The following is a 23044-nucleotide window of genomic DNA, read 5'->3' on the forward strand; positions in this document are numbered from 1 at the left end:
CCATTTCTGATCTTTGAAGAGAGATTTATCGCTTCCCGTGGCAATACTGAATACTCAAAAGGTACTCATTGATTACTTGATCCTTGCCTACCTTCCATGTTAATGCACTCCTCTCCTTCCTGCTCAGGAATGACCACTGTTGACTCCTACCTACTCTGAGCTACTAGAGCATTATTTGAGCCCAGAGTAGTTTATACTTGGCTCCTGTAGTGTGTGTGGAAATAGTTTTGTCCTGTTGAAGCAACTGCATCCTCTCCCTGTTCTACCAGCGTTTTGACCTACATGAAGAAGAATTTGGCAGCTTCCATGACAGTATGACGGAGCAGACCATCAAATATTCAGATGTCTTACTTGCCTGACATGACATCTGTAATGTTTTTGGAGACATCTGCTTTGAGTGGCTTGTGCAAACAAATCCTTAGGGATGTTTTCTTCAGCTCCACCAGATTCAAAGAAGGGAGATAATATTGAATGTTTGTCCTGCTCTGTTATCAGTCTGGCTCTCCCTGGTTAGAAGTACTTGATCCAGTGCAGTTGTTAGTATGATGTTTTACCATTTGTTCTTGTCCCAGAGCTGCCTTTTCAAACAGGCTGTCCCGTGCTGGCAGCCAGGGAGCCTTTTCAGCCACCTTCTGGCACTCAAGATAGAACCTCTTGTTAAGATTCTGGAGAAAAGAGCACACAGTAGTCCTCGTTTCTTCAAAGATAGATTTTTCTTCTTTATTAGTTTGGATTTACTTATTGTGATCCTTTGATAGGTCCAACCTATCAAACACCTGTTTGATGTTGGTCTTTGTACAGCCCTTCTTTGACTTCATATCACATGTGGTTTTGTGTCTCCTGAACAGTGATACGCTAAGCCCGTGCTCTTCTAATGCCGCTCTCTTAAATATTAGGTGGCTTTGTATATTCACCGCTCTGACAGTGCAGGTCACTAGTAGATTGCCGAGAATGACTGTACTTCTGCACGTTAGCTAAAGAACTGGTCAGTGTTTGAGATCTTGCAAAAGTGTTCCAGTTCCTCTAGAACTTGTGTGGAAGCGAATGCTGAGACCAATAAATCTCTCTGTCCTAAGAGCATCATGGTTATAATTGCATAGATGAAAAAAACCTCACTGTTTTTGTGTTTGAAGTTTAAGTATATCCTTCATTTTATATAGTGCCAGAGAATGGTAGAATAATTTGGGTTGGAAGGGACTTCTTGTGGTACCCCAGTTCAACCCCTGGCTCAGTACAGGGCCAGCTTTGAAGTTAGATGAGGTTGTTAGGGTTCTATTTATCAAATATTTTCAATAGCTGAAAGATTAGAGTTTCCACAATGTCTCTGAGCAACCTGCTCCAAAGTTTGACCCCTCTCATTGTTGCAGCTTGCCTGTTGCATCTTGTCCTTTCACTGTGTACCTCCGAGTGTGGTTTCATCTCCTCTTTGCTCTCCCGTTAGGTAGTTGAAGGTAGCAGCAAGATCTCCCCTTAACCTTCTCACAGCTAACTGTGTCCGTCTGCTCTTGTAGGTCTTTTACTCTAGCCACCTCATCATTTTGGCAGCCCTCTAATGGGCTCTTTTCAGTGTATGTCAGTGTACTAAACTCAAAAATGGATATGTGGAGCACTTAAAATCCCAGCTTATCCCTGTTTTCCTTCAGGTTTATCAAACCTTGCCCATATGTCAAAGATCTGATTGGAATGTAAATTCATGCAAGGTATTTTATGCCAGAAAATATGCTGGTTACTGTAACAGAAGTAGGCTATCTTTCCAGTAAAGGAGGGTAGGAGTGGCTTGTCTTCCCTCTGGGGCATTACCATGGAGTGGATCAGAACAAGTGTGCCTTGCATTTTTGAAGTATGTACGTTTGCAGTGCTGGGAAACTTTGTTCCTTGGGTTGCACATTAGCAGGCTGATGTTCCTTGAGCAGTGTCTGAGCTGCTTACTTCAAAACATCTCTTTAAAAAACTCCAGTAATCTATTTCCTTAAGCAGAGTCAATACCTTGTGAAGAGAGAAGAGTAATGGTTGTGCTTTGCATTAACCTAGCTTCAGTTGTGATCTGCAGATATCCCTGTAAACTATTCTGAATTTGTGCTGTCTATAGTGTGGAAAAGAACTACAATTATTATTGTTTTGTTTCTCTTTTCCCCTACGAAGAGGTTGGGTACAATCTTTATTCAAAACAGATCTCTCCACTGTTACGTCATTTGCCAAGCAAAAGATTAGGTTTTGAAGATTGGAAGAAAACTATTTCTCGATTCAAAATTTCAGGAAAACCAAAGTTAGGATAAAAGAATAGCAATAACAAAAGGATGCTCCCGTTCGATTGAATGTGCTCTATTGAAGAGTCCTGGTGTGTTTCATCCAGTGACAAAACTTCTGAGATGATACAGTTCGCTTTGCATCAAGTGTCTTCTGAATGGAGAAGTCAATGGAGAAGTCCTTCACTCTTAAGGCTCTTCTGTGTTAATTTACAAGTTTTTAAGTTTTAGGAAATAGCAGTCTTCTCCAGGGTCACAAGTCAGGAATAAAAACTCAGCTACTAACAGTAACTATTTTATATGCCTACCGCTGTGCGCAAGCTCTCATCAGCACGGAACCTGGCAAGGATGCAGCTTGCGTCAGCAGTCTTAATGTGCCCTTAGCAGTGGAGCACACCCCACATAACCTCTGAGCATCCCCTTTTCTGGTCAGTGAATGTGTACAGCATATGTGATTTTTACAGAGTAAGTGTGAAATAAAAAGATACCAATTCCAAAGGCTTTTTTAAAAGCTTACTATCACTGAGCATCCACAGCTCCAACAAACTTCTTATCAGTAGTGCTCTTTGAAGCTGATAAACAATTAAAAATAGACTTGCCAAGAAAAAAATGCAGCCAGAACCCAGACTTGAGTGCCTTGTACTAGATAAATGACAGAAGAACTGGGGCAGGGGGGGGGAAGTACTTAAATTCAAAGGGCGTAGAACTAGTGTGAAATTCAACACTGCTTGGCCCACATCGCTGAGTGCAGCAAGAGTATGTGCCTCGCTTGAGAATTACTCCTGTGGAGTTGCTTACTGTTCCCAGGGTTTTTAGCATGTATGCACACTGAGGACTGAAAAGGATTACAGATGAGAAATAATGTTCTGTCTTGTAAATATTTTAGTTCTGTAAATGTGAATATTTTAAGCCTTTAATTGATTAGGGTAACGAAGCTAGCTTTGCAACTCTTCAACGAGCTGAGGCTGTTCTTCCTCACAGTAACAAGGTTAGAAGTCTGTTAGAGATGATTTTGTTACTTTATTGATAGTGTTACTTGCTGCATTGACAGTATGTAACGGGTTATATTTGCCCTAATTTACACCCCTTTAACAATAAAAACTGCTTTTGTGTTGTGATTTGGTATTCCACAGCACAGGAGGAAAAGGATATCTGAAGTAGGCATAACCAGCTATAAAATGTCATTTTACGTTCTTAATTTGACATGAGGCATACAGAGGTTTAGGTTGTAAGAACCGTAAATGCTAAAGAGTTTGAGAAGAGGTAGAGAGGAGTTTGTAAAATGAGTTCATTCTTCCTAGTAAAAAGTATTAAAGCTGCTTGAAATACTCTTTTGGTTTTGTTTAAGGCTTTTTTATAAGTGAAGGGGGTCCTCAAGCAGTTATCAATGCTATTCTTCTTAGAGATGTGTGACTACACTTTTTCTGTTAAACAAACATTAAACATTCAAACAGTGCTTCCCCCCCCCCCCTTCTCTTCCCTTTCTCTTTTATGTAGTTTCACTAGTACGACTCATCTGTTCTGTTCCAGAGTGTGTTCTGACATCAGGAGCTGCATGAAGAATAGCCAGCATGAAGAGAACAAATCAGTCCAGGCAGAAGTGCAGAAGCGTCAAGAAAATAAATGTAAATTAAGGGGTTTTAAAGTGTGGTATGCGTTCCATGCCGAGGCAGTAGTTTCCTGAACACTTAAAGCTTACACTGTGCTGGAAGAAACCCTCTTGCCGTGCTGCTCTTTTGGCTGGCCTGAGTGTTTGGGCACACCAGAGACCTGGTCTGGATGGAAATAAGTATCTTTTTGGCTGGGTGAGTTCTGGCCTGGATTAGTTTCCTGACCAGTTAGCTGCAGTCTTAGAAATGCTTGCGCTAACACGAGGAATAGTTGGGGTGATGTGGGTGGGAACGAGTGGGCAGTTTAAAGGCAGGGATGGCTTCTCTGACAGTTAGTGCATTTGAAAATGAGGCCTTACTCCTGGTGGAAAGGTTTTTTTCCTCCCAAGGTCAAGTGCCTTTGTGGGAGTTTTCTTTTTTGCTTCATCTGCTTTGGAGGTTGATTGTAAAGGCACTTCTAGGGCTTGGTGTATAAGAATATTTGAAACAGGAGTCCAAATTAATCGGGTGTGTGTATAAAATGTATTAAACTGCTTAAAACTTCAGCATGAGAACCACTGTCTAGGGTTCACCTGGGTTTAATTCCGTTTACATCTGTTCCAACATTTATTAACTCGGATGAACTTTTCTGCCATCTATGGTTCAAAAGCAAGGATGACTTAATTTAGGCTCCAGGGGTTTCTTGTCCACCACCCTTCTGCCATAAGTGTTCTCAAAACTCTCCCGGAATTTCCTGTCCCTGCTGCAACGACAGTAAACTACACCTCTACATTTGACAGCCTGACATTAAGCTAACTAGCACTGACTTTAGTTTTCCTTATAGGAAAACAGCAGGGTGTAATTTGTGAGGTGACTAATTGTTACTGCATGGGCAGCTGTTGTTCATGGGGTAGGACCCATGTTACCATCCCAGGGATGAACGCTCCTTCCTGCTCCTCTGATTTGAAGCCTGAATTCCCTTGTCTAGGCAGAGCATTGCTACTGAAGGAGTACTCGTGCAAAGAGAAAAGGAATAGCTGTTCCTTTTTGAAAAATCCAAGAGCAGTTTGTTCTTGGATACTTGTTCATCTAGATGAAGCCTTAGAGGAAAACAAAATCCAAATACTTGTAGCTTATTATGAAGTCTCCAGAATGCCATGAAACTTGTTGCACTGGTCTCTTTTCAGGTGTGGTAGTGTCTGGTGTTGCTGTTTTGATATCATGCAACGCTGCATTGGATGGATGGCCAAAGAATCCTGCTCTGACCGATTTTGAAGAAACACCTTTTTTTGCTGTTAGCAGTTTGCTAACAGCCTAAGTTAATGTGTGAGGGGGAAAATGACCACAAATACTTGTTGATAAAACTATTAACCGTTTCCAGTAACTACCTACAATATTAGTCTTTACTTTTTGTGGCAGTGGATTTTACAGGCTGTTTTAACCTGAAATAGTTTTCTGTTGTTCTCAATTTATTACCTTCAAGTATTCGAGTGGTCTTTTGTGAGCTCTTTCATCATTTATATATTATGAAGAACTGTAAAAGGGAGGACTGATTAGTTTTATGATCCAGCATCAGCTGGAAATGAATTCCTCTGTGACTGCTCCTTTTAAAGTGTAAATCTGTCTTTTACACCTGGTAAAATGGTATATTTATCCTTCTGAGATGAACTGTCAGGTTAGCAAAATAAAATACCTTTCTTAATGTATTAAAAAGGGAAACATTTCCCAAAAAATGGTTGATAGGGAAATGTTTAATTCACACTTCCCCACTTTCACTAGAGAATTCTGTGTGTGACTAAAGAACTAGTGTCCTCTAGTGAGACTGCACTAGCAGTTATTGGAAGAAATAGAGAAAATTTAAAATTTAAAAGAAAGTTAGATAGGAAGGAGAAGTTAAGGAAGAATGGAACAAAGTTTAAGAACAAGAATATTTACTAAAATTGTCCCTATTACCTTCTCAATGGAACTTTAATTCCCCAAATCTACAGGAAAAACGAGGAGGAAGGTCGTACTTCCAGACACGAAGCTGAAATGCTTCTACCAGACTGCTTTCTTCATTGAGGCTTACCATGTCAAGTTAAAAGTTAGTTATAAGTGCCTTGAGTATGTGTGGGATTTGTAACTGCAGTGATTTATTTTTCTTCACTCTTTCAAGCAGCTGACATTATTGTATTGTGCTTTCCTCTCCATTGTAGGCTACAGCTTATTACGGCAGAATTAGCAGTATTACTTCTGGAAGAGCCATGATTCGGGGGCCTTTTGTCACTGTCGGGTGCAAGGATTAAGAGGGAGCTTGTTCTGCAAACAGCTGAGGAAAGATACGGAATTGAGTTTCCTTCTGTCTTGCTGGAGGACCCTGTATATATACTCCATTTTCATGTCTTGCACATGTCTTCCCCTGAGTTCCTGATCCAAAGTAACAGGGTAACATCATCCTGAGTAATTGCAGAAAGCCACAGGTGTGTGCTACTCGCTGACTGAAAAATAAGGGTCAGTGCTGACTGAAGGTTCTTACCACTTTGAATTATTTCCTGAGACGTGATGAATGTTTGAAAGAGCTCTGCTAAGATCCCTGGGCAGGAGCAGCAACTAGGAAGATTACTTTTTTAGGTTACAGAAGGAGAGGGGGAAAAAAGAAAAGGAGGAAGGAAAGGGAAAAAAAAAAGGCTGGAGGTGGTTGTAGAAATGTCACAGGATGCATTTTGATTCTAATTCTACACCAAGCTAGCTGTGGGTAATGAATGTCCTGTAGCCAGGGAGATGGCTTGGCTGTGCTCTTGGGAGTTCGTAAGGGTAAAAGGTAAAGATTACTTTTGATAACATCTGGCCCAAAGCGTGCTGCCTTCACGTAAGTGTAAGTAAAAGGTAACTTTGGTTCTCAACAACTAACTGAATAAAGTAGCGTGTGGGTTTGATCACAGTTAAATGCTATTGACTTTAAAGAGGAAGGCACCCACAAACTGGCTGTGACCCAGAGGGTTGCAGGATGCTTGAGAGAAAGCAGCTTCACTGGAGCGTGTATGCGGTGGATGGCACAAAGCGGAGGGACGCAGCTCAGTGTAGCCACCTAGCTTCTGGGATACAAGTTCTTGGTGCTGTGGTTTGCTTAGAGCTTTAAGCTGGCACTGCTGCTTCAGGTGGCCCTGGCACTCTTAACCTGCCCCCTTACCTCTGTCTGCCCAAGCATTCATGTGGGGATTCGGATCAGGCACTGAACATGTTCTAATATAATTAACTGTTTTTCCCTGCATTAGTTTTCAGCTGCAATTAGTTCTCGATCGAGTTCATTATGGTGAGTGAATTATTCTGTCAATGTGAAGGAAGGAAAAAGGTGAGAGCAGCTCTTCTGGCAGCAGCACTGTGTTTTCCTGTCTTACAGGGATTATGAAACCATTATGCGAGTTAAGAATCTGGTCTCCTTTGTGGTTAATGGGGAGAAAGGTGGGTTCCTCTAGATGGTAATTTAGTGTAGGGATCCACTCAAAAGCTTTGAGTCACACTCTGGAAGAATGTACTCTTCTCCCTGCCCTCTTTAGGGAGGCCAGTGTTCCGGCAGAGGCACCTGGGTTAGGTAGCTGCCAGCTGGACTCCAGACACTATCAAAGCTGGCTGCCTGCATCCGATCCCTTTGCAGGGTCAGTACTTAAGGAAACCGTCCTTCTACAACTATACGGTTGTCATTCCTGTAGCTTTTTTTACATACTTCTTGGGACCTCTTCACATTGACAGGCCCCTTCTTGTACATTGAAAAAGCACAAGCATTTATTAACCCACGATGAAGTTCTGTCACTCTTCTGTTCTAGGTTTCTTGGTTTTCCTTTCTCTCTCCGAGGTGCTAGAATATTTCTCAAAGTAATTGCTTAATAGTGAATTAATGAGACAGCTTTTTTTTTTAATTTAAAGCTGTGATAGAAGTTTGTTAAGTAGTACATTTTTTTTCAGTGCCAGTGTTGTAAGTGGCAAGGAGGAAATGAGAAAACAGCTGGAGATGGGTGTAGCAGTCATAACCAGTGGGTATGGAATTTAATGCAGTAGGTGAACGAAAGCTTTACGTTTCCAGCATGAGAAAATTACTTAAATAAACTTATCCCAGCTTTCTAGTTTCTGCTGTTCGTAGTAAATCTTTCATGTTTTGCACATGATAGCACCATGAAAATATCCTCGCCCAAGTTATTCACGGGATGCTACCTGTTCCTTAAAGTTTTGTGAGCTCTGTCAAGTAGTTTCACGTTCCTAGGCTTATCTCTAAAAGAAAAAAGAGGATAAAGTTGTTTCCCTCTTTCACCTGTTCCTAAAGAATTCAACGCAAGATTCTTAAGCTTTTGTACAGCTTTTATTTATAATTGAATGCTTAAGTAACTCCACCCTTATTAATATTCTCTATTTCTGTGGGCGATTAGCAACAGAAATGGACAAGAGTCTACTATGAAATTTCAGTTTCTGTATATAATCTGAGTTCTGGATAACCTGTGGGTCTTTGGCTTTATCCACAGCTCGCCTGTTTGGATCCAGCTGAGCCTCTTGAGTGTAGTACCATGGCTGAACTCCTCCTAGAACCACCTTGAGTTCACAAGCTTTATAGCCGTGTTTGTGAAGTGCTGAGGCCAAGCTAGCAAACTTTTCTTGGGGGTGCGTGGCCCTACGCAGAACTCTTCAAGCACCTTCCTACCACTTTCCCAATTGTGTCAGGATTTTTTGATTCTAGTGCCACACTGTGTGGAGAACAAGAATTGGCGTCCTTTTAAACCGAGAGAGGGGAGCTTTGAGAAGAGATTGCACATAGCACCTCGTTCATATTCTGGATTTGTTGCCTGTCTAGGGGTGCTACTGATATGCCCAGGAGATTGGGAGCAATTGTAGTGAATAGTGACTAAGGGCAGCGCTAGGAAAGGCTATACTTAGTGCTTTGTGGTTTATATATGTCTATTTGCTTTAGAAAGAGTTACATTCATGCCATGTTCATCTCTTTAGCAGGGAAGCCCTGCTGGAGGAAGAGCAAAGGCTGCCTACCTGTTAAACTGCCTTATCTTTGACTATGCTTAGTTAGGAGGCTTTTCAGAAGAACGATATGGCTCTTTCACGATGGGGAAGGAGAATGGCCAAGCACTCCTGCAGTTACTTTGCATCTGCTAATGTCCTTAAATACTGACACGGACATACGTATTGACTGCAAGCAGGGGAAAAAAAAAAAAAGAAAAAAATGCCCGTTTGTCCATAAACCCTGTTGGATGCATTATTTTTTTTTTTAAATCTTTCTCTTGCTTTAAGTGGCAGAAACACTGCATAACTGTAGGCTCTTAGGTGAAGTTTTTGCTTACTCCTCTCTTCAGCTTTCAAAGGTTCACAGGGTATGCAGGAGAAACATGTCTCCCGTATTTTAACATAATGCTTGATTTCCACTCCTGTATCAATTTTAGTAAGTGGCTAACACATAAGTGTCAAAGCCATGACAATTTTGGAGTGGGATGTGTATGTGGATTGACTTGAGTTCAAAGTCTGAATGTGTTGCAGGGTGGGTTTTTTTTGCTTGCGCTAACGTAGCTGCTGATGTTTTCATTATTTTATGAATGCCAAAAATTTATTGACAGCTAGCATTTGGCTTCGTTGTTTCTATTGATTTTTTAAAATTTTTTTTTTGCTCAAGTGAACTGTATATTACAGCACTAATTCTACTTTTCAATTGCTTTTAATGTCCCACAGTTTTTAATGAGACTGCTTTGTCTGGCAAAAAATAAGTATATTGCTGTTAATTGGTCCATGAAGCTTGATGCAGTTCAGGGTTTGTTTTTTTAACATTGGCTGAGAGGCAGGCAAATGCCTCTTTGTGACAGTAGCTTTATTATAAATAACCCAGCTGGAAAAACATGCAATGGCACTAGCCATCCTAATATATAAACATCTGTCTCTGGGTTTGTATTGTCTGCATTGACATCTACAGCAAGTTGTCTTTAATGCTTCTACAATTAAGATTAATGCTGTTGTAGGACTGCATTAATTGGCTGCTATGTCTCTCAGTCTTCTTGTGTTGATGTGGTGAGTTTTATCAGCCTTACTGTACTGGAAGTTTTCTTAAATCATGTTCCTGAACGTTAAGAGTTTGTACCTTCAAGCAGAATGCTTTGCTGGTTAAGTGTGAGGCTTCTGGAAGGGACCCAGAATAGCAAAGTGTTGTATTGTAGTTGGGCTGAGACTTTCTCCTGTGCTGCAGGTAGCTGGGCTGTTGGCATTCAATTACTTTCTCTCAAGCAACCTTTTGAGTCCTTTCACTGGAATAAGGCGTCAGTTGTATCAAATGCATACCCCATCTTATTTCTGCTTGTTTCGGTGTTTTAGATGAGCTGCCCATCGGTTATTTGAGAAAGCTTAGGTCTGTTGTTTGGACGTCACAACTTTTTACCTGGCTGATTGGATTGTGACAGTGCATTGAGCTGTTTAGTGACGCAGTGTCTCTCATTTGAGTTGTTGGAGCCTGTTGAGTGAGCGTGTGTGTAAAGACTAGCTTGAGCTATTACATGGGAATTGTGGTGTTGATTTCAGGTGTTCTTTGGTCTTTCCTTGGTCACTCTCCTTATTCTGGAAGCTCTTCTCTTTAGTTTTTTTCAGTCTTGATTTACCAAATCATCTTCTGTTAACCTGCTGCTTTGTTTTCCTTTTTAGATTCAGTCATTGTGGAACTAAGCTATTGGTATAAGGTACAGTAACTGGTAGGAAGAGAGCTGAAGATAAAAGCCAGAAATAAAAGGTTGGGAGAATGGTAAGACAAAATATGTTCAGCAGTTTTTATTCCTAGTGTTCTGCTATAATGGTCTTAGGTGTAGCAAACGACTCGTGTTGTCTGAAATATCAGAAACTTTTTCTCAGAACTTGGCTGGGTAATTTCTAGGAGTGTAAATCCGTAAAAAATTGAGGAAGATCTGCTGCTATTAAAATTAGTGGAAATGGAAAATCCTCAGCAAGCTGCAGGACCACATCCAGTGAGTTGATGGTATCTTCTGGTGACTCCTGCAATAAGTATAAAACTTTTCTCTAAAACCCACTTTGTGAAAAAGGAGGATTAAGTTTAAAAAAACCAAAAAAAAACCCCAAAAAAACAAGAGAGAAAGGAAAAAAGCTAGCAAATACTTTACGACAGAGTGATTGAGAAGTGACACGGACAGGCAGCACAAAGCTCACCGCAGCAGAGATGGAGAGTCTTTCCAGTGAGTTTATTTAAGAGGAAAGAGCCCATACATTTTGCCTAGCCCCCTTTCCTCTCGTAGGTTTAGAGGCCATCCTGTGTCCCCCCTAGTTGTAGAAGTATTTTGTTTTGAAAATCCGCACTTTCTTGGGAACAAATCTTGGCAGCTTGGCAAGACTTTTGAGCTGGCCGAGACATCCATCGAGACTCCTTCTGTCTATTTCTGTGTTTTTATGGTACGTCGTTAATATAACCTGGAGTGGTTTGTAGTTTTCTTTAAAATACTGTAACATTTCCCCTGCTGGCAAGAGCCTGGCTTAAAAACAGTCATTTTCAGATTAATTTACTGAGAGGAACAGACTGTAGCGCATAGCATGGAATAGGCAGGAGTAAATGCTCGTCCGCGTGCTGAATTTTGGAGTGCAGGAGGTCTGAGTCAGAACGAACTAGCGGGCAGTGAAACGGGAGGCGGCAGGAGGCTGCGCCGCTGCAGTGCGTGTCGCTCGCCGCTGGAGGACAGCCGTGCTTCGCCGGGCCTGCTGCTCTGGGGTCTGGCTTTCGCGGGAGGACGTTGCGAGTAGCGACAGGTAACTCTAGGGTAAGAGATAAGCATCTCTAAAATAAGAGAGGGAGCTGGAAGAAATAGGGGTGTCTTAGTTTCTTTAGTGAATGGTTGTAGGAGTCCTTCCACTTATTTCACACATGTGTAGACCCCACATTGTGAGCACCCTTTGAGCAAAGTCTTGCCTGCAGACGTTTATTTGGTCTCGGTGTAAGCCTGCATTCCTAGGCTGGCAAACCTTCCTGACAACGTGAGCCACAGGCAAAGTCCTCCCATATGAGCGACCTGGTCCTTGGCGGACACAGGATTTTTCTAGTGTGCAAGTCTGGGAGATGAAGCTTTCCTACCACTCCGCTGGAGGACCTGCCTCTGCAAGACCCTAGAGGACACTGGCAAATCTTGGCCTGTTGGCTTGTTTTCAGGCGACTTAGCAGTCTTGTTAACTTTGATACTGGCAGTTAATGCGAAGGTCTGTATGAGAGCCCCACCTGAACTGCTCAGAGCTGCATGTGTTTGTGTCAAGGTTGCTGACCTCTGCTCTGTTCCTGTACAAGGCTCCAAAGTGGAATTGCATTAGGTGTGCAGATGGGCTTTTGCCATTTTTTCCCTCCATTTTCAACCTTTTGTTATTATCCCCCCAGCCATTTACCACATTCGTATATTTTGTTTAGCTCTGTCCTTTCTTTTCTTGTTTGGAGACAAGTCACCTGAAGAGGCTTCTCCTTTTCTCTCTCTCTCTCTCTCTGCAAATACTTGAGATGATTGAAAAACAATTTGCTCTGACTGTTTCGCAGTTGCTGTAGGCCAAAGACCAGGGCTCGGTTCTGATCGCCTGCTGGCTAGTGTTAAGTACTTACATCATCTTGTGTACTTCAGCTGTTTGTCCATATGGATTTGCTCTGACTTGAAAAGCTGATGGGTGGTAAAGGAAAGGAGAGGCCGGATCCCTGGAGGGAGTGCACATGAAGCCATATGTCAGTATTTCTGGGTATCTGATGCCCCCTGGAGACTGCTGCTGCCCACAACATAACGAATATCAAGGCTGCACGGTAATAGATGCCCCTAGTCTGAGCAGGCTGAAGAACAATACGAACTAAATTGTTCTCACAACAGAAGTGGAGGATACTAGAAAAGGCAGTAGTAAAAGCAAGGACTCTAAAAATAATAAACAATTATGTGTCTTAGAATTCTTAAAGCTAACGAAAACTGACAGCTGTGTTTCATGTTTATGTGTATATATAACCTGTGTATTTCAAAAATGAGTATGCAAGATTAAGTGTAGATATTTGAAAGTAGTATGATGTGAGATTTAAGTGTTGAGTTCACAAGGCAGGTTAAATAAATTCCATTAGCTGGTCTGAGAGGCCAGTCAATCTAATAGGAAAATGTGGAAGTCTCTTATCAAATCTGGAATTGGAATCAGAACTTTATCACAAGCTTTGTAAGGAAACTGGCATTTTTTGTTACTTGTTTCAGCAGTAAAATTGACCTTGGTCCCTTTTTAGCACTTAAGTGAAGGGGTATAATAAATTGTATCCTGATGCAGGGAATGTATTTGACATGGTTGTGGAATCTGCTTTCATTTTTCCTAAGTAAACCACCTGAAACAGAGGTAGACTTACAAAATACTCCTTTACTATGATCTTTATTATTTTCATTTGGGGAAAAAAGACAGCTGCAAAATGATAAATTCTTTTAGCTGTTTTTACTCTTGAAACAACCTTCCTGCAGAATGAGAATACAGGAATTTCATATTTTACCCTGACTGCAGAGAAGAATGCTGGATGGTCTGAGGAGGAAGAAAATCTCAGTTATGCTTGTATGCAACTATTTTCGGAGTTACAGTTAAGGCCTGCCAAAATGCTGAGCTTCAGTATTGTTGTTTGTTCGTGACCATGTGGATTGATTTAACCCAGGTATCGTGAGGAATCATTAGAGTCCGCCAGCACTTGAGTCCACATCATTTAAATTGAAGTAAAATTTCACCTGAGCCTTGTCTGCCTGCTGCAGCTCATTCGGCCCGAAGAGGGCACCGTGCGTCATCCTCTGCTCTTGCTGGGGGGCCAGGCGGTGAGGAAGTGGGAGGCGGAATGGAACTCCAGGCTGCTTGCAAGAAATACGCTTGACTAACTCGATTATGTCCTTTTTATTTTTGTTGTTCAGAGAAATTTAAGCATACAGGAAATAGTAGTTGTTTGACATGAAAGAAGTGAGACTTAAGTTCTTGTGCTCAAATCTTAGTGCTTTTTCTTCCTGGAAAAGTTCTGCAGTTCTCAAATGTAATACTCTCTTTAAGGTTGGCTTTTTAACAGTATGTTATTTTTGTGCCTTTAAAATTTGTAGCCAAAGACTGCCTCTGATATCGCTAAGCGGTGTGAAGTGACTAAACAAGCTCAATAAGGAATAATACTGCTGTACATCTTCATCTTGCCTGTGGGATTTGCGGTCTTCGCAAAATGGGAACATATCACTTAATCTCTCCTCCTTGTTTTCCTTCCTTTCCAAGAAACCGGTACAGTTGCCTCACTTCAGGCAGCGTTCTGTGATTGCCTTGGCTTACAGTGGCAATAGGCTAGTGGAGACCTGCAGTTCTCAAATCCTGTTTTCTGAATATGATTGCAATACGTTGCTGCTGTTGAACTGGTTGTTTTCAGTTAGGCCACTTGTCCCTGTGTGGGGTTTGTGCGGTTGTTCAAATACATTGGATGGTGCGCAGCATTCATTCTCTTGTTTTTACAGCAGGAAGGTGAAATGGAAGGTGAGGCAGTCGAAGCTATTGTGGAGGAATCGGAAACTTTTATTAAGGGGAAAGAGAGAAAAACCTATCAAAGACGCCGTGAAGGTGGGCAGGAGGACGATGCTTGTCATATACCACCAAACCAAGCAGATGGAGGTGAAGTGGTGCAGGATGTCAACAGTGGTGTGCAGATGGTGATGATGGAACAGCTGGATCCAACTCTTCTTCAAATGAAGACTGAAGTAATGGAGGGTGCGGTGCCTCAAGAAACGGAGGCCACGGTGGATGACACGCAGATCATAACACTTCAGGTTGTTAATATGGAAGAGCAGCCTATAAACCTTGGTGAGCTTCAACTGGTCCAAGTACCTGTACCAGTGACTGTACCTGTTGCCACCACGTCTGTGGAAGAACTTCAGGGAGCTTATGAGAATGAGGTTTCTAAAGGAGGCCTGCAAGAGGGAGAGCCCATGATATGTCACACCCTCCCTTTACCAGAAGGCTTCCAAGTAGTGAAAGTGGGTGCAAATGGTGAGGTGGAGACACTGGAACAAGGTGAACTTCAGCCACAGGAAGATCCCAATTGGCAAAAAGATCCAGACTATCAGCCACCAGCGAAAAAAACAAAGAAAAACAAAAAGAGTAAGCTTCGCTACACCGAGGAAGGCAAAGATGTGGATGTCTCTGTGTATGACTTTGAAGAGGAGCAGCAGGAAGGCTTGTTGTCTGAGGTCAATGCAGAAAAGGTGGTGGGCAATATGAAGCCACCTAAACCAACAAAAATTAAAAAGAAAGGTAAGCTCCCCATCTGCAAGTGGCTTTTGAAAATGTATTTGTTATGGTGGGACCTTGCAATATGATTGAAGCGACTGAGTAGATGCAAGTGGGAGTAAAGCAGACATGCCCCATGCCACTTATGCTTTATATAAGAGCGCTTGCCTCTTGTTTCTTGGGCAAACCTCCCATCTCCTCCACCTAGGCTATAAAGGAGCTCATTCTCCTTAAGCGTGATGCTGTGGCATTAGTATTTCTGTACAACTACAGTTGAAAAGATTCTTCTCTTTGCTGTAATACGTATGTAAGAGTTTGTGTACATGTGGTTTACATCAGGAACCAACAGTATAATTAGTTCTGTGGGTTTTTCCTAACCAATTGCTGGGTAGGGTAGACGGTGCAAAATACAGCGATAGGTATGTTTGACTTTTCTCAAAACTGTAAATTGAGGAGCCCTTTTTAGAGTGGAGAAGGAACATTGAGTGCTGGCATACTAATGAAAACTGAAGCCAAGCCAACCATAGGCAGTGACTGTTCCTAAGGATATGCAGTTGGATTTAATGGTACATGATGGTTCCTTTTTACACCTCCAAGAATCTTTTCCTTTTCCCTGCTGATCTCTTATGTTATGCAGTAGACCACAGTACTGTCAAGAGTAAAGATGATTTCCTTCATGGCTAGGTGTAAAGAAGACATTCCAGTGCGAACTGTGCAGTTATACTTGTCCGCGTCGTTCCAACTTGGACCGCCACATGAAAAGCCACACTGATGAAAGACCACATAAGTGCCATCTCTGTGGCAGGGCTTTTCGGACAGTCACGTTGCTGAGGAACCACCTCAACACTCACACAGGTACTCTCGCTTTTGCGTATGTTGTTTTTGTGGGATCTGCTCTGTCTGTAGAATAGATAGAAAAACAGGATGGATCTTTCTTGAATCTGTCTAATTCCACTTAGGGAACAAGCTAAAAAGGAAGAAACTATGCAATGCTGCTGTTCAGTTCTCATTTGAACACCGTTTTCTGCCTGGCCAGCTGAGGTGGCCTGTACATAGGTATATGTACAGGCTCATCCTGTACATAGGTATAAAGCCGATCCTGGGCTTGATCTGAAATTCCCTGAAGTTGTAGACAACGTTTCATTTGTCTTGGGCGTTAGTAGTTGTGTTCCAAGCTTTGTGTTGCCACTGCTGCTTGCAGAAAAGTAAGATGAGAATGAGGCTGGAGCAAAAAAACCAAACCAAAACAAACACCCCCCCAAAAAAAAAGAAAAAAGAAAAAATAAAAACCAAAAAAATCCACCCTCAAGGAACAGATTATTAACTGGACCAATAAAACTTACGGCTAGGAACTTGTTTCTCACTATGTAAGGTTCTGGTATAGAACTACAGGTGACTGAACTGTAATTAAGCTTTTTGTGACCTTTCTGCCAAAAAAAGTGTCATATCACTCAAGTTCTTTGCCTGCCTACGTTATGTCTAACTGGATGGCTTGAAATTTGTAAATAACCAAGTGATACAAAAATAAGGGAGTTTGTTTCCTCATTGGAAGGATATTAATTCTCGAAGATCTTCAGTCCATTAGTTACGTATACGAAAGTTGTGACTCCTGTGTACTATTTGTTGCTCTAAACTAATCTTCCAGAACATGAAAGCAATGTTGTTAATTCACTTAAAATATGGGACAGCTTTTTTTTTTTACTTTTGCCACTAAAGCTGAATGCCATCATCTTTCTGTTTTGCTGCAAACAATTAGGTACTCGCCCTCACAAGTGCCCAGACTGCGACATGGCCTTTGTGACCAGTGGAGAGTTGGTTCGGCATCGCCGCTACAAACATACCCATGAGAAACCATTCAAATGTTCAATGTGTGATTATGCTAGTGTGGAGGTATGTTAGTTAATTGTTACAGTGCTGAATACTTCCTTGTATGCTTCAAAGCTTGTTTACCATCTGTTATAAACTCTGTTCTTAGGCATTTCCTCTTTGGCCACTTGTTTAAAAGGCTCCGAGCAAAAAAAGTTACAAATCGGGTCTGCTCTTGGAAGCAAATGGTGGGGTTTCCTCAGTTAATGAGAAAACAGTTTGAGAGCATTTATACACAGGAATGCTAGGTGATATCCATTTCCTCGTTGGTGACAACAGTTGTCATTGTTTCTTAAATTATTTGGCCTTTAAGATGATTGCAGGAATTGTAGCGTGCTCAGTGTTGAAGGAGGCAGCCATCTCCTGCTGCAGTAGGATGTACTTTCAGACTAGAGGTGCCCTCCCATTTTAGAAATGTGCATTCTGCACTTTATCTGTTTATGCCATTAAGGTGACTGTAGCCAAAATTTAATGAGCCTTTGCCTCAATATTGGTGAAAAGTAGCTTTGCTAATACTGGGTGACTGTCTAATTTGCTCAAGCAAATTAAGCTTCCTTGAATGCTCTCCCCTATGCAGTATTGCTACTTAAGCTACAGGACAGCTTTTATATTGTGATAAGAAATTTGAGCAAGATGATGAGCAACATAATTGAAAAAAAAAGATGTCTGCAGTGGAAGAGGGCTGCAGTGGGGAGAGGTTGAGTACGGGCTTCGGGCTTTTTTCCTACCCACACTGTGGCTGCAGTGCTGTAATTCCAGGCCCTGTGGTTTGAGTGCTGTATAAATTGTGTTGCAGTGGTTTTCGGAGTATGAATTAGGAAAGAATAACCAAGTTGGTCCTCACGTGAGCTTGTGCTGCGTTTTGTAGACGTAGGTTGGTGATCAAGCAGAATGGTCAGGCTAGATTAGAAAATGCCTTAACATTTGTGTTCACGCTGACCTTTAAGCTGGGTTCGTGCCTTCTAGATAAAAGCAGGAGAGGAAAGGAATTAAGTCACCCTGTTGATTGCAGGACTAGATTTTTGTTGTTCTTAGCAAGAAATTGATTTATCTTATCCCTCTCAAAGTAACTGGAGAGGACCCAAGAAAGCACCCTGTGGAGAAAAATATACTGTACAGGGGACAGTAAACCCCCCCGCAATGTTTCTTGGGTGCGTGCTTTCCCAGAACATTTTCTTGTGCCTCTCCAGGATACTTTCAAATTTTAGCGTGTCTTCAGATGCTGAGATGGTCGATAACAGTAAGGTGAGCACAAGACCAAACCAGGCTGCACTGAAAGTGGGAACAAGCATCAAGCAAGACTGGGAATGAGGTTGGGAGGTGAAGTAGAGTGGGCAGGAGCGAGTGGCTATGTGCAGTATGAGAATGGTATTGAAACATGCTTGCTTGTTTTAGTGGCAGGATAAAAATAGACTACCTTAAACTCCTGACTGATTTCTTGTACTTTTGGCAATCTGACCTGCTCATCTATGCTAACTTCAGTCTTGCTCTTGACTTCCAGGTTAGCAAATTGAAACGCCACATTCGTTCTCACACTGGAGAGCGTCCCTTCCAGTGCAGCTTGTGCAGCTACGCCAGCAGGGATACCTACAAACTGAAGAGGCACATGAGGACCCACTCTGGTATCGATGCCATGTTTTTTTAGTGTGGGTTTTTTTATGTTTTAGCGTCAGAGTGCTGAGGCTGTATACAGTGTGTGCTAACACTTAAAACAGCAAAAGAAATATTATTTTGTAGTTTAATATAAAACCTTTATAAAGTCTGTAGGTGAAGAGAAGGCACAGTAACTTGTAAGCGCTAATAAATTCATAACCTGATAGTAATTGCTGCACTGAGAAATGAGCTTGGAGGATTCTAATTACCAGTTTGACTGTGACGTGATAAAATACAGACACTTCTTCTAGTATGAGGAGAAGAAACTTCTATTACCAGTGTTCCACTTCCAGTTTAACTTTATAGGCGTTTACAGTTGCATGCTTGAGTGTAGTTGCAAAAGCACTTCATGCATGTTAGTTCGTAAAGATCCTAAATTTTTTTCTTCAATAGAAATAGGGATGGTTTTAGCACAGAACGTTACTGGAGTGCCAAATTAATTATACTGCTAAAATTGAAGGGGAAAAAAAATGCCCTTGCATGTATACACAAGCATTCAGAACCCCCACCCCCCAAAAAACCTGATGCCGCTTGCTGTCTTCTGGCAGCCTGTGTGTAGGTCTTCCATGCATTTCTCAAAGTAAGGCTAGTAACTTAACTCTTTTGCTTAGAGGTTGAACTCGAGTCTCTTTGTAGAAATATGCATACTGAAGCTAAAACTTCTCAAGAAAGAGACATTATTGAGCTCTTTCTAGAGTTACTATTTCTGTCAACTAGCTGCCTGTTGCAAGTTTCTGGAAGGTTGTTTTGTTTGGGGCTTCTTGGTGAGATTTCTCTTCAATAAAAGTACTTGTGCTATTTTTTTCCTTTGGCTACTGAAGGAGAGAAGCCATATGAATGTTACATCTGCCATGCTCGCTTCACTCAGAGTGGTACCATGAAGATGCACATTCTGCAGAAGCACACGGAGAATGTGGCCAAATTTCACTGTCCTCACTGTGATACTGTTATAGCGAGAAAGAGTGACTTGGGTATGTATCTCACAAAAGTGGCCATTTGGTGAAGATTCTACAAAACACTTCCCAGAATTAGAGTTCACATAACCCAGCTGCTGTCTTCTTTTTTTTTTTTTAACCTAATACTTCTGGTAACTGTACAACATGAAGCACAGGCTTAGATGTGTGGCTGGTAATACACGCTTTTAGCTTACAATAGCTGCTGCAAACTATTAGAATTTTCAGTTTCTTTTCATTATTTGAAAATGTAGCATGTTTTCCAAGCATACAAGGCAGGTTACTGTTTTCAGGCCCATAGATGCAAGGCATTTATTGAACTTGGATTGAGATTACAACTGCATATGGATTGGGGTCTGAAAAAAACAGAAGATCATTTGGCTTGACCTCCTGCACGTGGGAGGCCATTAAGTTTCATGCAGAGATATTTTCATCAAGCTAAAAGGTTTGAATTAGACCAAGTAGTTTAATATTACAGGATGTGGAGCTGTGTGCCACAGACAGGGTAGGAGAGACTGAGTTGTCACAAAAGCCTCGAGTCCTTGCAGTAGGAGAGTCTTGATCTAGTGAGCAGTACCCAGTGTGATTCCGGCAGGCAAGCTCTCTTACCTTCTACAAGAAGGTGAAAAATTATATCTCGCGCAGAGCAGCTGAGGAGAAGGAAGGTGTAGAAGCCACAATTTGGGGTAACTTTCTGTCTATAAACAAAATATCACCCAAGTAATGGGAAGGCAGGCTCCCTTCCAATAAAGACAAGTGTAAAGTGCTACAGTGAGAGGCAGCTGGAGAGGATGGCAGTCAGTTGATGTCAGGAGCAAACGAACTGATTTACAACAGAGGAAAACTGATGTTAGCTATGAAGAATTATTTTTCTAGTAATGCTTTAGTCTACCCTAAGCTACCTTGTGCAGCTGTGGTGTGCTCTTAGTTGGAGGATTTTAAAGAAGTTACTAAAACATCTGTCGGGGATTATCTGCTGGTATCCCTGTTGCCTTTTAGCCCTGTCACTCTGACTTCTAATCCTGCAGAAAATCCTGTTTCCCCCAGTGTATTACCCGGCTTCTGGCTGTATCCAGGCAATTTGGAGTAGTCTTAGACATAAGAGTCCACAAGACACTCTGGTTTGACAGTCATACATTACCAAATGCAAGTGTACTGTATCGGCACAGATTGCAACTAATAACCAAATCTAGAATCCCATGGAAAAACTTGATGGAGTTTTTCTGCAAGATCTTTCTGTCTAGAAATTGTTCGGGTTGCTTTTAATTACGGGTTTTATAGGTTTTTAGTTGAATCCCAAATTAACTATTTCACATTTTTGGCTTGAGCTCAAGAATATGTGGAGGGAAGATCACTAAGGGGACTGTAGTCTAGTCTTTCATGCTTGGAAAGCCATGGTGATTAAAGCCTCCAATTCTTTTGCTCCTAGGTGTCCATTTGCGAAAGCAGCATTCCTACATCGAACAGGGCAAGAAGTGTCGCTACTGTGACGCCGTATTTCATGAGCGGTATGCCCTCATCCAGCATCAAAAGTCTCACAAGAATGAGAAGCGCTTCAAATGTGACCAGTGCGATTATGCATGCAGACAGGTAAGCTGGTGGGACTGGCACCCCTTACGAGCATTAGAACAGGAGCTAAAAATAATGAGGTGGAAATCTTAGCTGTTAAGTTTGACCAGCTGTCAAGATCAGATTAGCTCTCTAAATCTTTTGAAGGGTGTGAAGGAAAGTTCAGTGGCCTTTGCTTCTTGGTGTAGTGCTCCCCTGTAGAGAAGTACCTTCTAAGTCACAACCTTGATGTATCTGTTGACAAAGGGATAAGAGTTCATATAGGATGGAAGTAGCTAGGACTGACTGTGCCATCAATCAAGATGTTCTCACATTCCGGCAGAATCATCCTTTACTTGATATTAAGGATAAAGTTTTGGCCGCCTTTTAGCTGAAAATTCGCTCTTCTGTATGTCTGAGTTCTCAAGTTGCTTTTCCTGTCTTGTCCCTGGCAGGAGCGGCACATGGTCATGCATAAACGGACCCATACTGGAGAAAAGCCTTATGCCTGTAGCCATTGTGATAAAACCTTCCGTCAGAAACAGCTCCTCGATATGCACTTCAAACGGTATCACGATCCCAACTTTGTCCCTGCTGCCTTTGTCTGTTCCAAGTGTGGCAAAACATTCACTCGCCGGGTAAGGGAATACACTATTTTGAATTGTGGGGTTTGGGGATGGAATGAGGCTTTTAGCCAAGGTGAGGGGAACATGTTTACCCAAAAGGAAAGGTCGGTGAGGTACGGGTCTCTTAAATAGAGCGCTTCTTTCTGAGAGGAAAAGAGAGGGAGGGAGACCTGGTGTAATTCAGAATTAGTACTAGCACATATTAGTGTTGACATGATGAGCAATGTGAAAATGCAACTTTATGAATAAAAATTAAATTTATCCATTTCTCCTAAACAGTCTTCCTTTAGAAAAGAGAGACATAAGTTACCAGAAACGTGTTTGAAAATACAGAGCTAGAATATCTGATCTTGAATTCAATGCATGATGTATTTTTTGTTGTGTTTTTTTCTCTTGCACTGAGTAGAACACAATGGCCAGACATGCTGATAACTGCTCTGGCCTAGATGGTGGGGAAGGAGAGAATGGAGGCGAGACAAAGAAGGGCAAACGTGGCCGAAAGAGAAAGATGCGGTCTAAGAAAGAAGATTCCTCTGATAGCGGTAAGAAACAGCTCAGTACATTCTGAGAGTTACAGGCCTGTGATTCACTGTGTGTGTTAGCTGTTAGTTTGCCTGTTCTGCAGGTTTGTTCTGGCACTTGAAAGGCTTTTATCTAGTCAGCAAGCAAAACATGATAGTACATGGCCAAGTACAGAGGTGACTGCCTGTGAGGGATAGTATAGATTCTGCTGTCCTGGGCCTTTTCCAAGACAGAGTGGTTGAAAAAACACTGTCTGACACCCCTTGCCTAGGCTGCACGGTTCCTGTCCTGCCTGCTCTTGGGTGTGTGAAATTCTCTGGTAACGTTTTCAGTGTCCCAAAAGAAACCATGTGTTTCTGTGGTGCACTGGTATGAAATGGTGCATGCTCTTGCTTCACCGCTACTGGGTAGCATGTGGCATGTCCAGACAACCCCACTGCTGAATAGCTTGGCTGCTTCTGTGGGGGAAGGCTGGCAGCATCCAGGAGAATGGTGGAGATAGTGCTGGCAATCTGTGGACTGTTGTGAAGGGCCTGGTGAGACAATTAAAGGATCAAGGAGCTGATGGTGCCTTCCGCTTCACGGGTGTGTTTTCACGTATGCTGGTATTGAGAAGATGGCTTTTGAGGGACTCTGACTGCCTGGACAATGTGCCAGAACATGGGTTAGGTGCAATTTGTAATAGGGTGGCTACTGTCTGTAAGCTTCTCCAGAATAGGGAGACGACAGAAACTGCGCAGCAGATAGTGGTCAGCTTCACTGCAGTATAATTTGTGAAGGAAAAACTCAGTCGT

General features: G+C 42.0%; 1 protein-coding gene across 9 annotated transcripts in view; it reads left to right on the top strand.

Moving 5' to 3' along the window:
• CTCF (CCCTC-binding factor (zinc finger protein)) overlaps nt 1–23044 on the top strand; it is a 32842-nt gene that overhangs the window by 4381 nt on the left and 5417 nt on the right. Inside the window, exons 1-10 of one of the 9 annotated variants that reach the window (XM_009330350.1) lie at nt 1–61; nt 3777–3871; nt 14314–15106; nt 15767–15937; nt 16839–16972; nt 18450–18570; nt 19423–19572; nt 20984–21144; nt 21558–21740; nt 22135–22270. In XM_009330350.1, coding sequence (XP_009328625.1) covers nt 3818–3871; nt 14314–15106; nt 15767–15937; nt 16839–16972; nt 18450–18570; nt 19423–19572; nt 20984–21144; nt 21558–21740; nt 22135–22270 — 1903 coding nt within the window. In that variant the 5' untranslated portion in view covers nt 1–61; nt 3777–3817. Of the gene's footprint in view, nt 62–3776; nt 3872–3908; nt 4052–10515; nt 10590–14313; nt 15107–15766; nt 15938–16838; nt 16973–18449; nt 18571–19422; nt 19573–20983; nt 21145–21557; nt 21741–22134; nt 22271–23044 lie in introns of those variants that run through there. The other 8 variants (XM_009330352.1, XM_009330351.1, XM_009330357.1 and 5 more) reach the window with 8 other exon arrangements.

The sequence above is a fragment of the Pygoscelis adeliae genome, unplaced genomic scaffold (genome assembly GCF_000699105.1).
Source record: "Pygoscelis adeliae isolate BGI_AS28 unplaced genomic scaffold, ASM69910v1 Scaffold458, whole genome shotgun sequence".
In the NCBI taxonomy this organism is placed as follows: Eukaryota; Metazoa; Chordata; class Aves; order Sphenisciformes; family Spheniscidae; genus Pygoscelis; species Pygoscelis adeliae.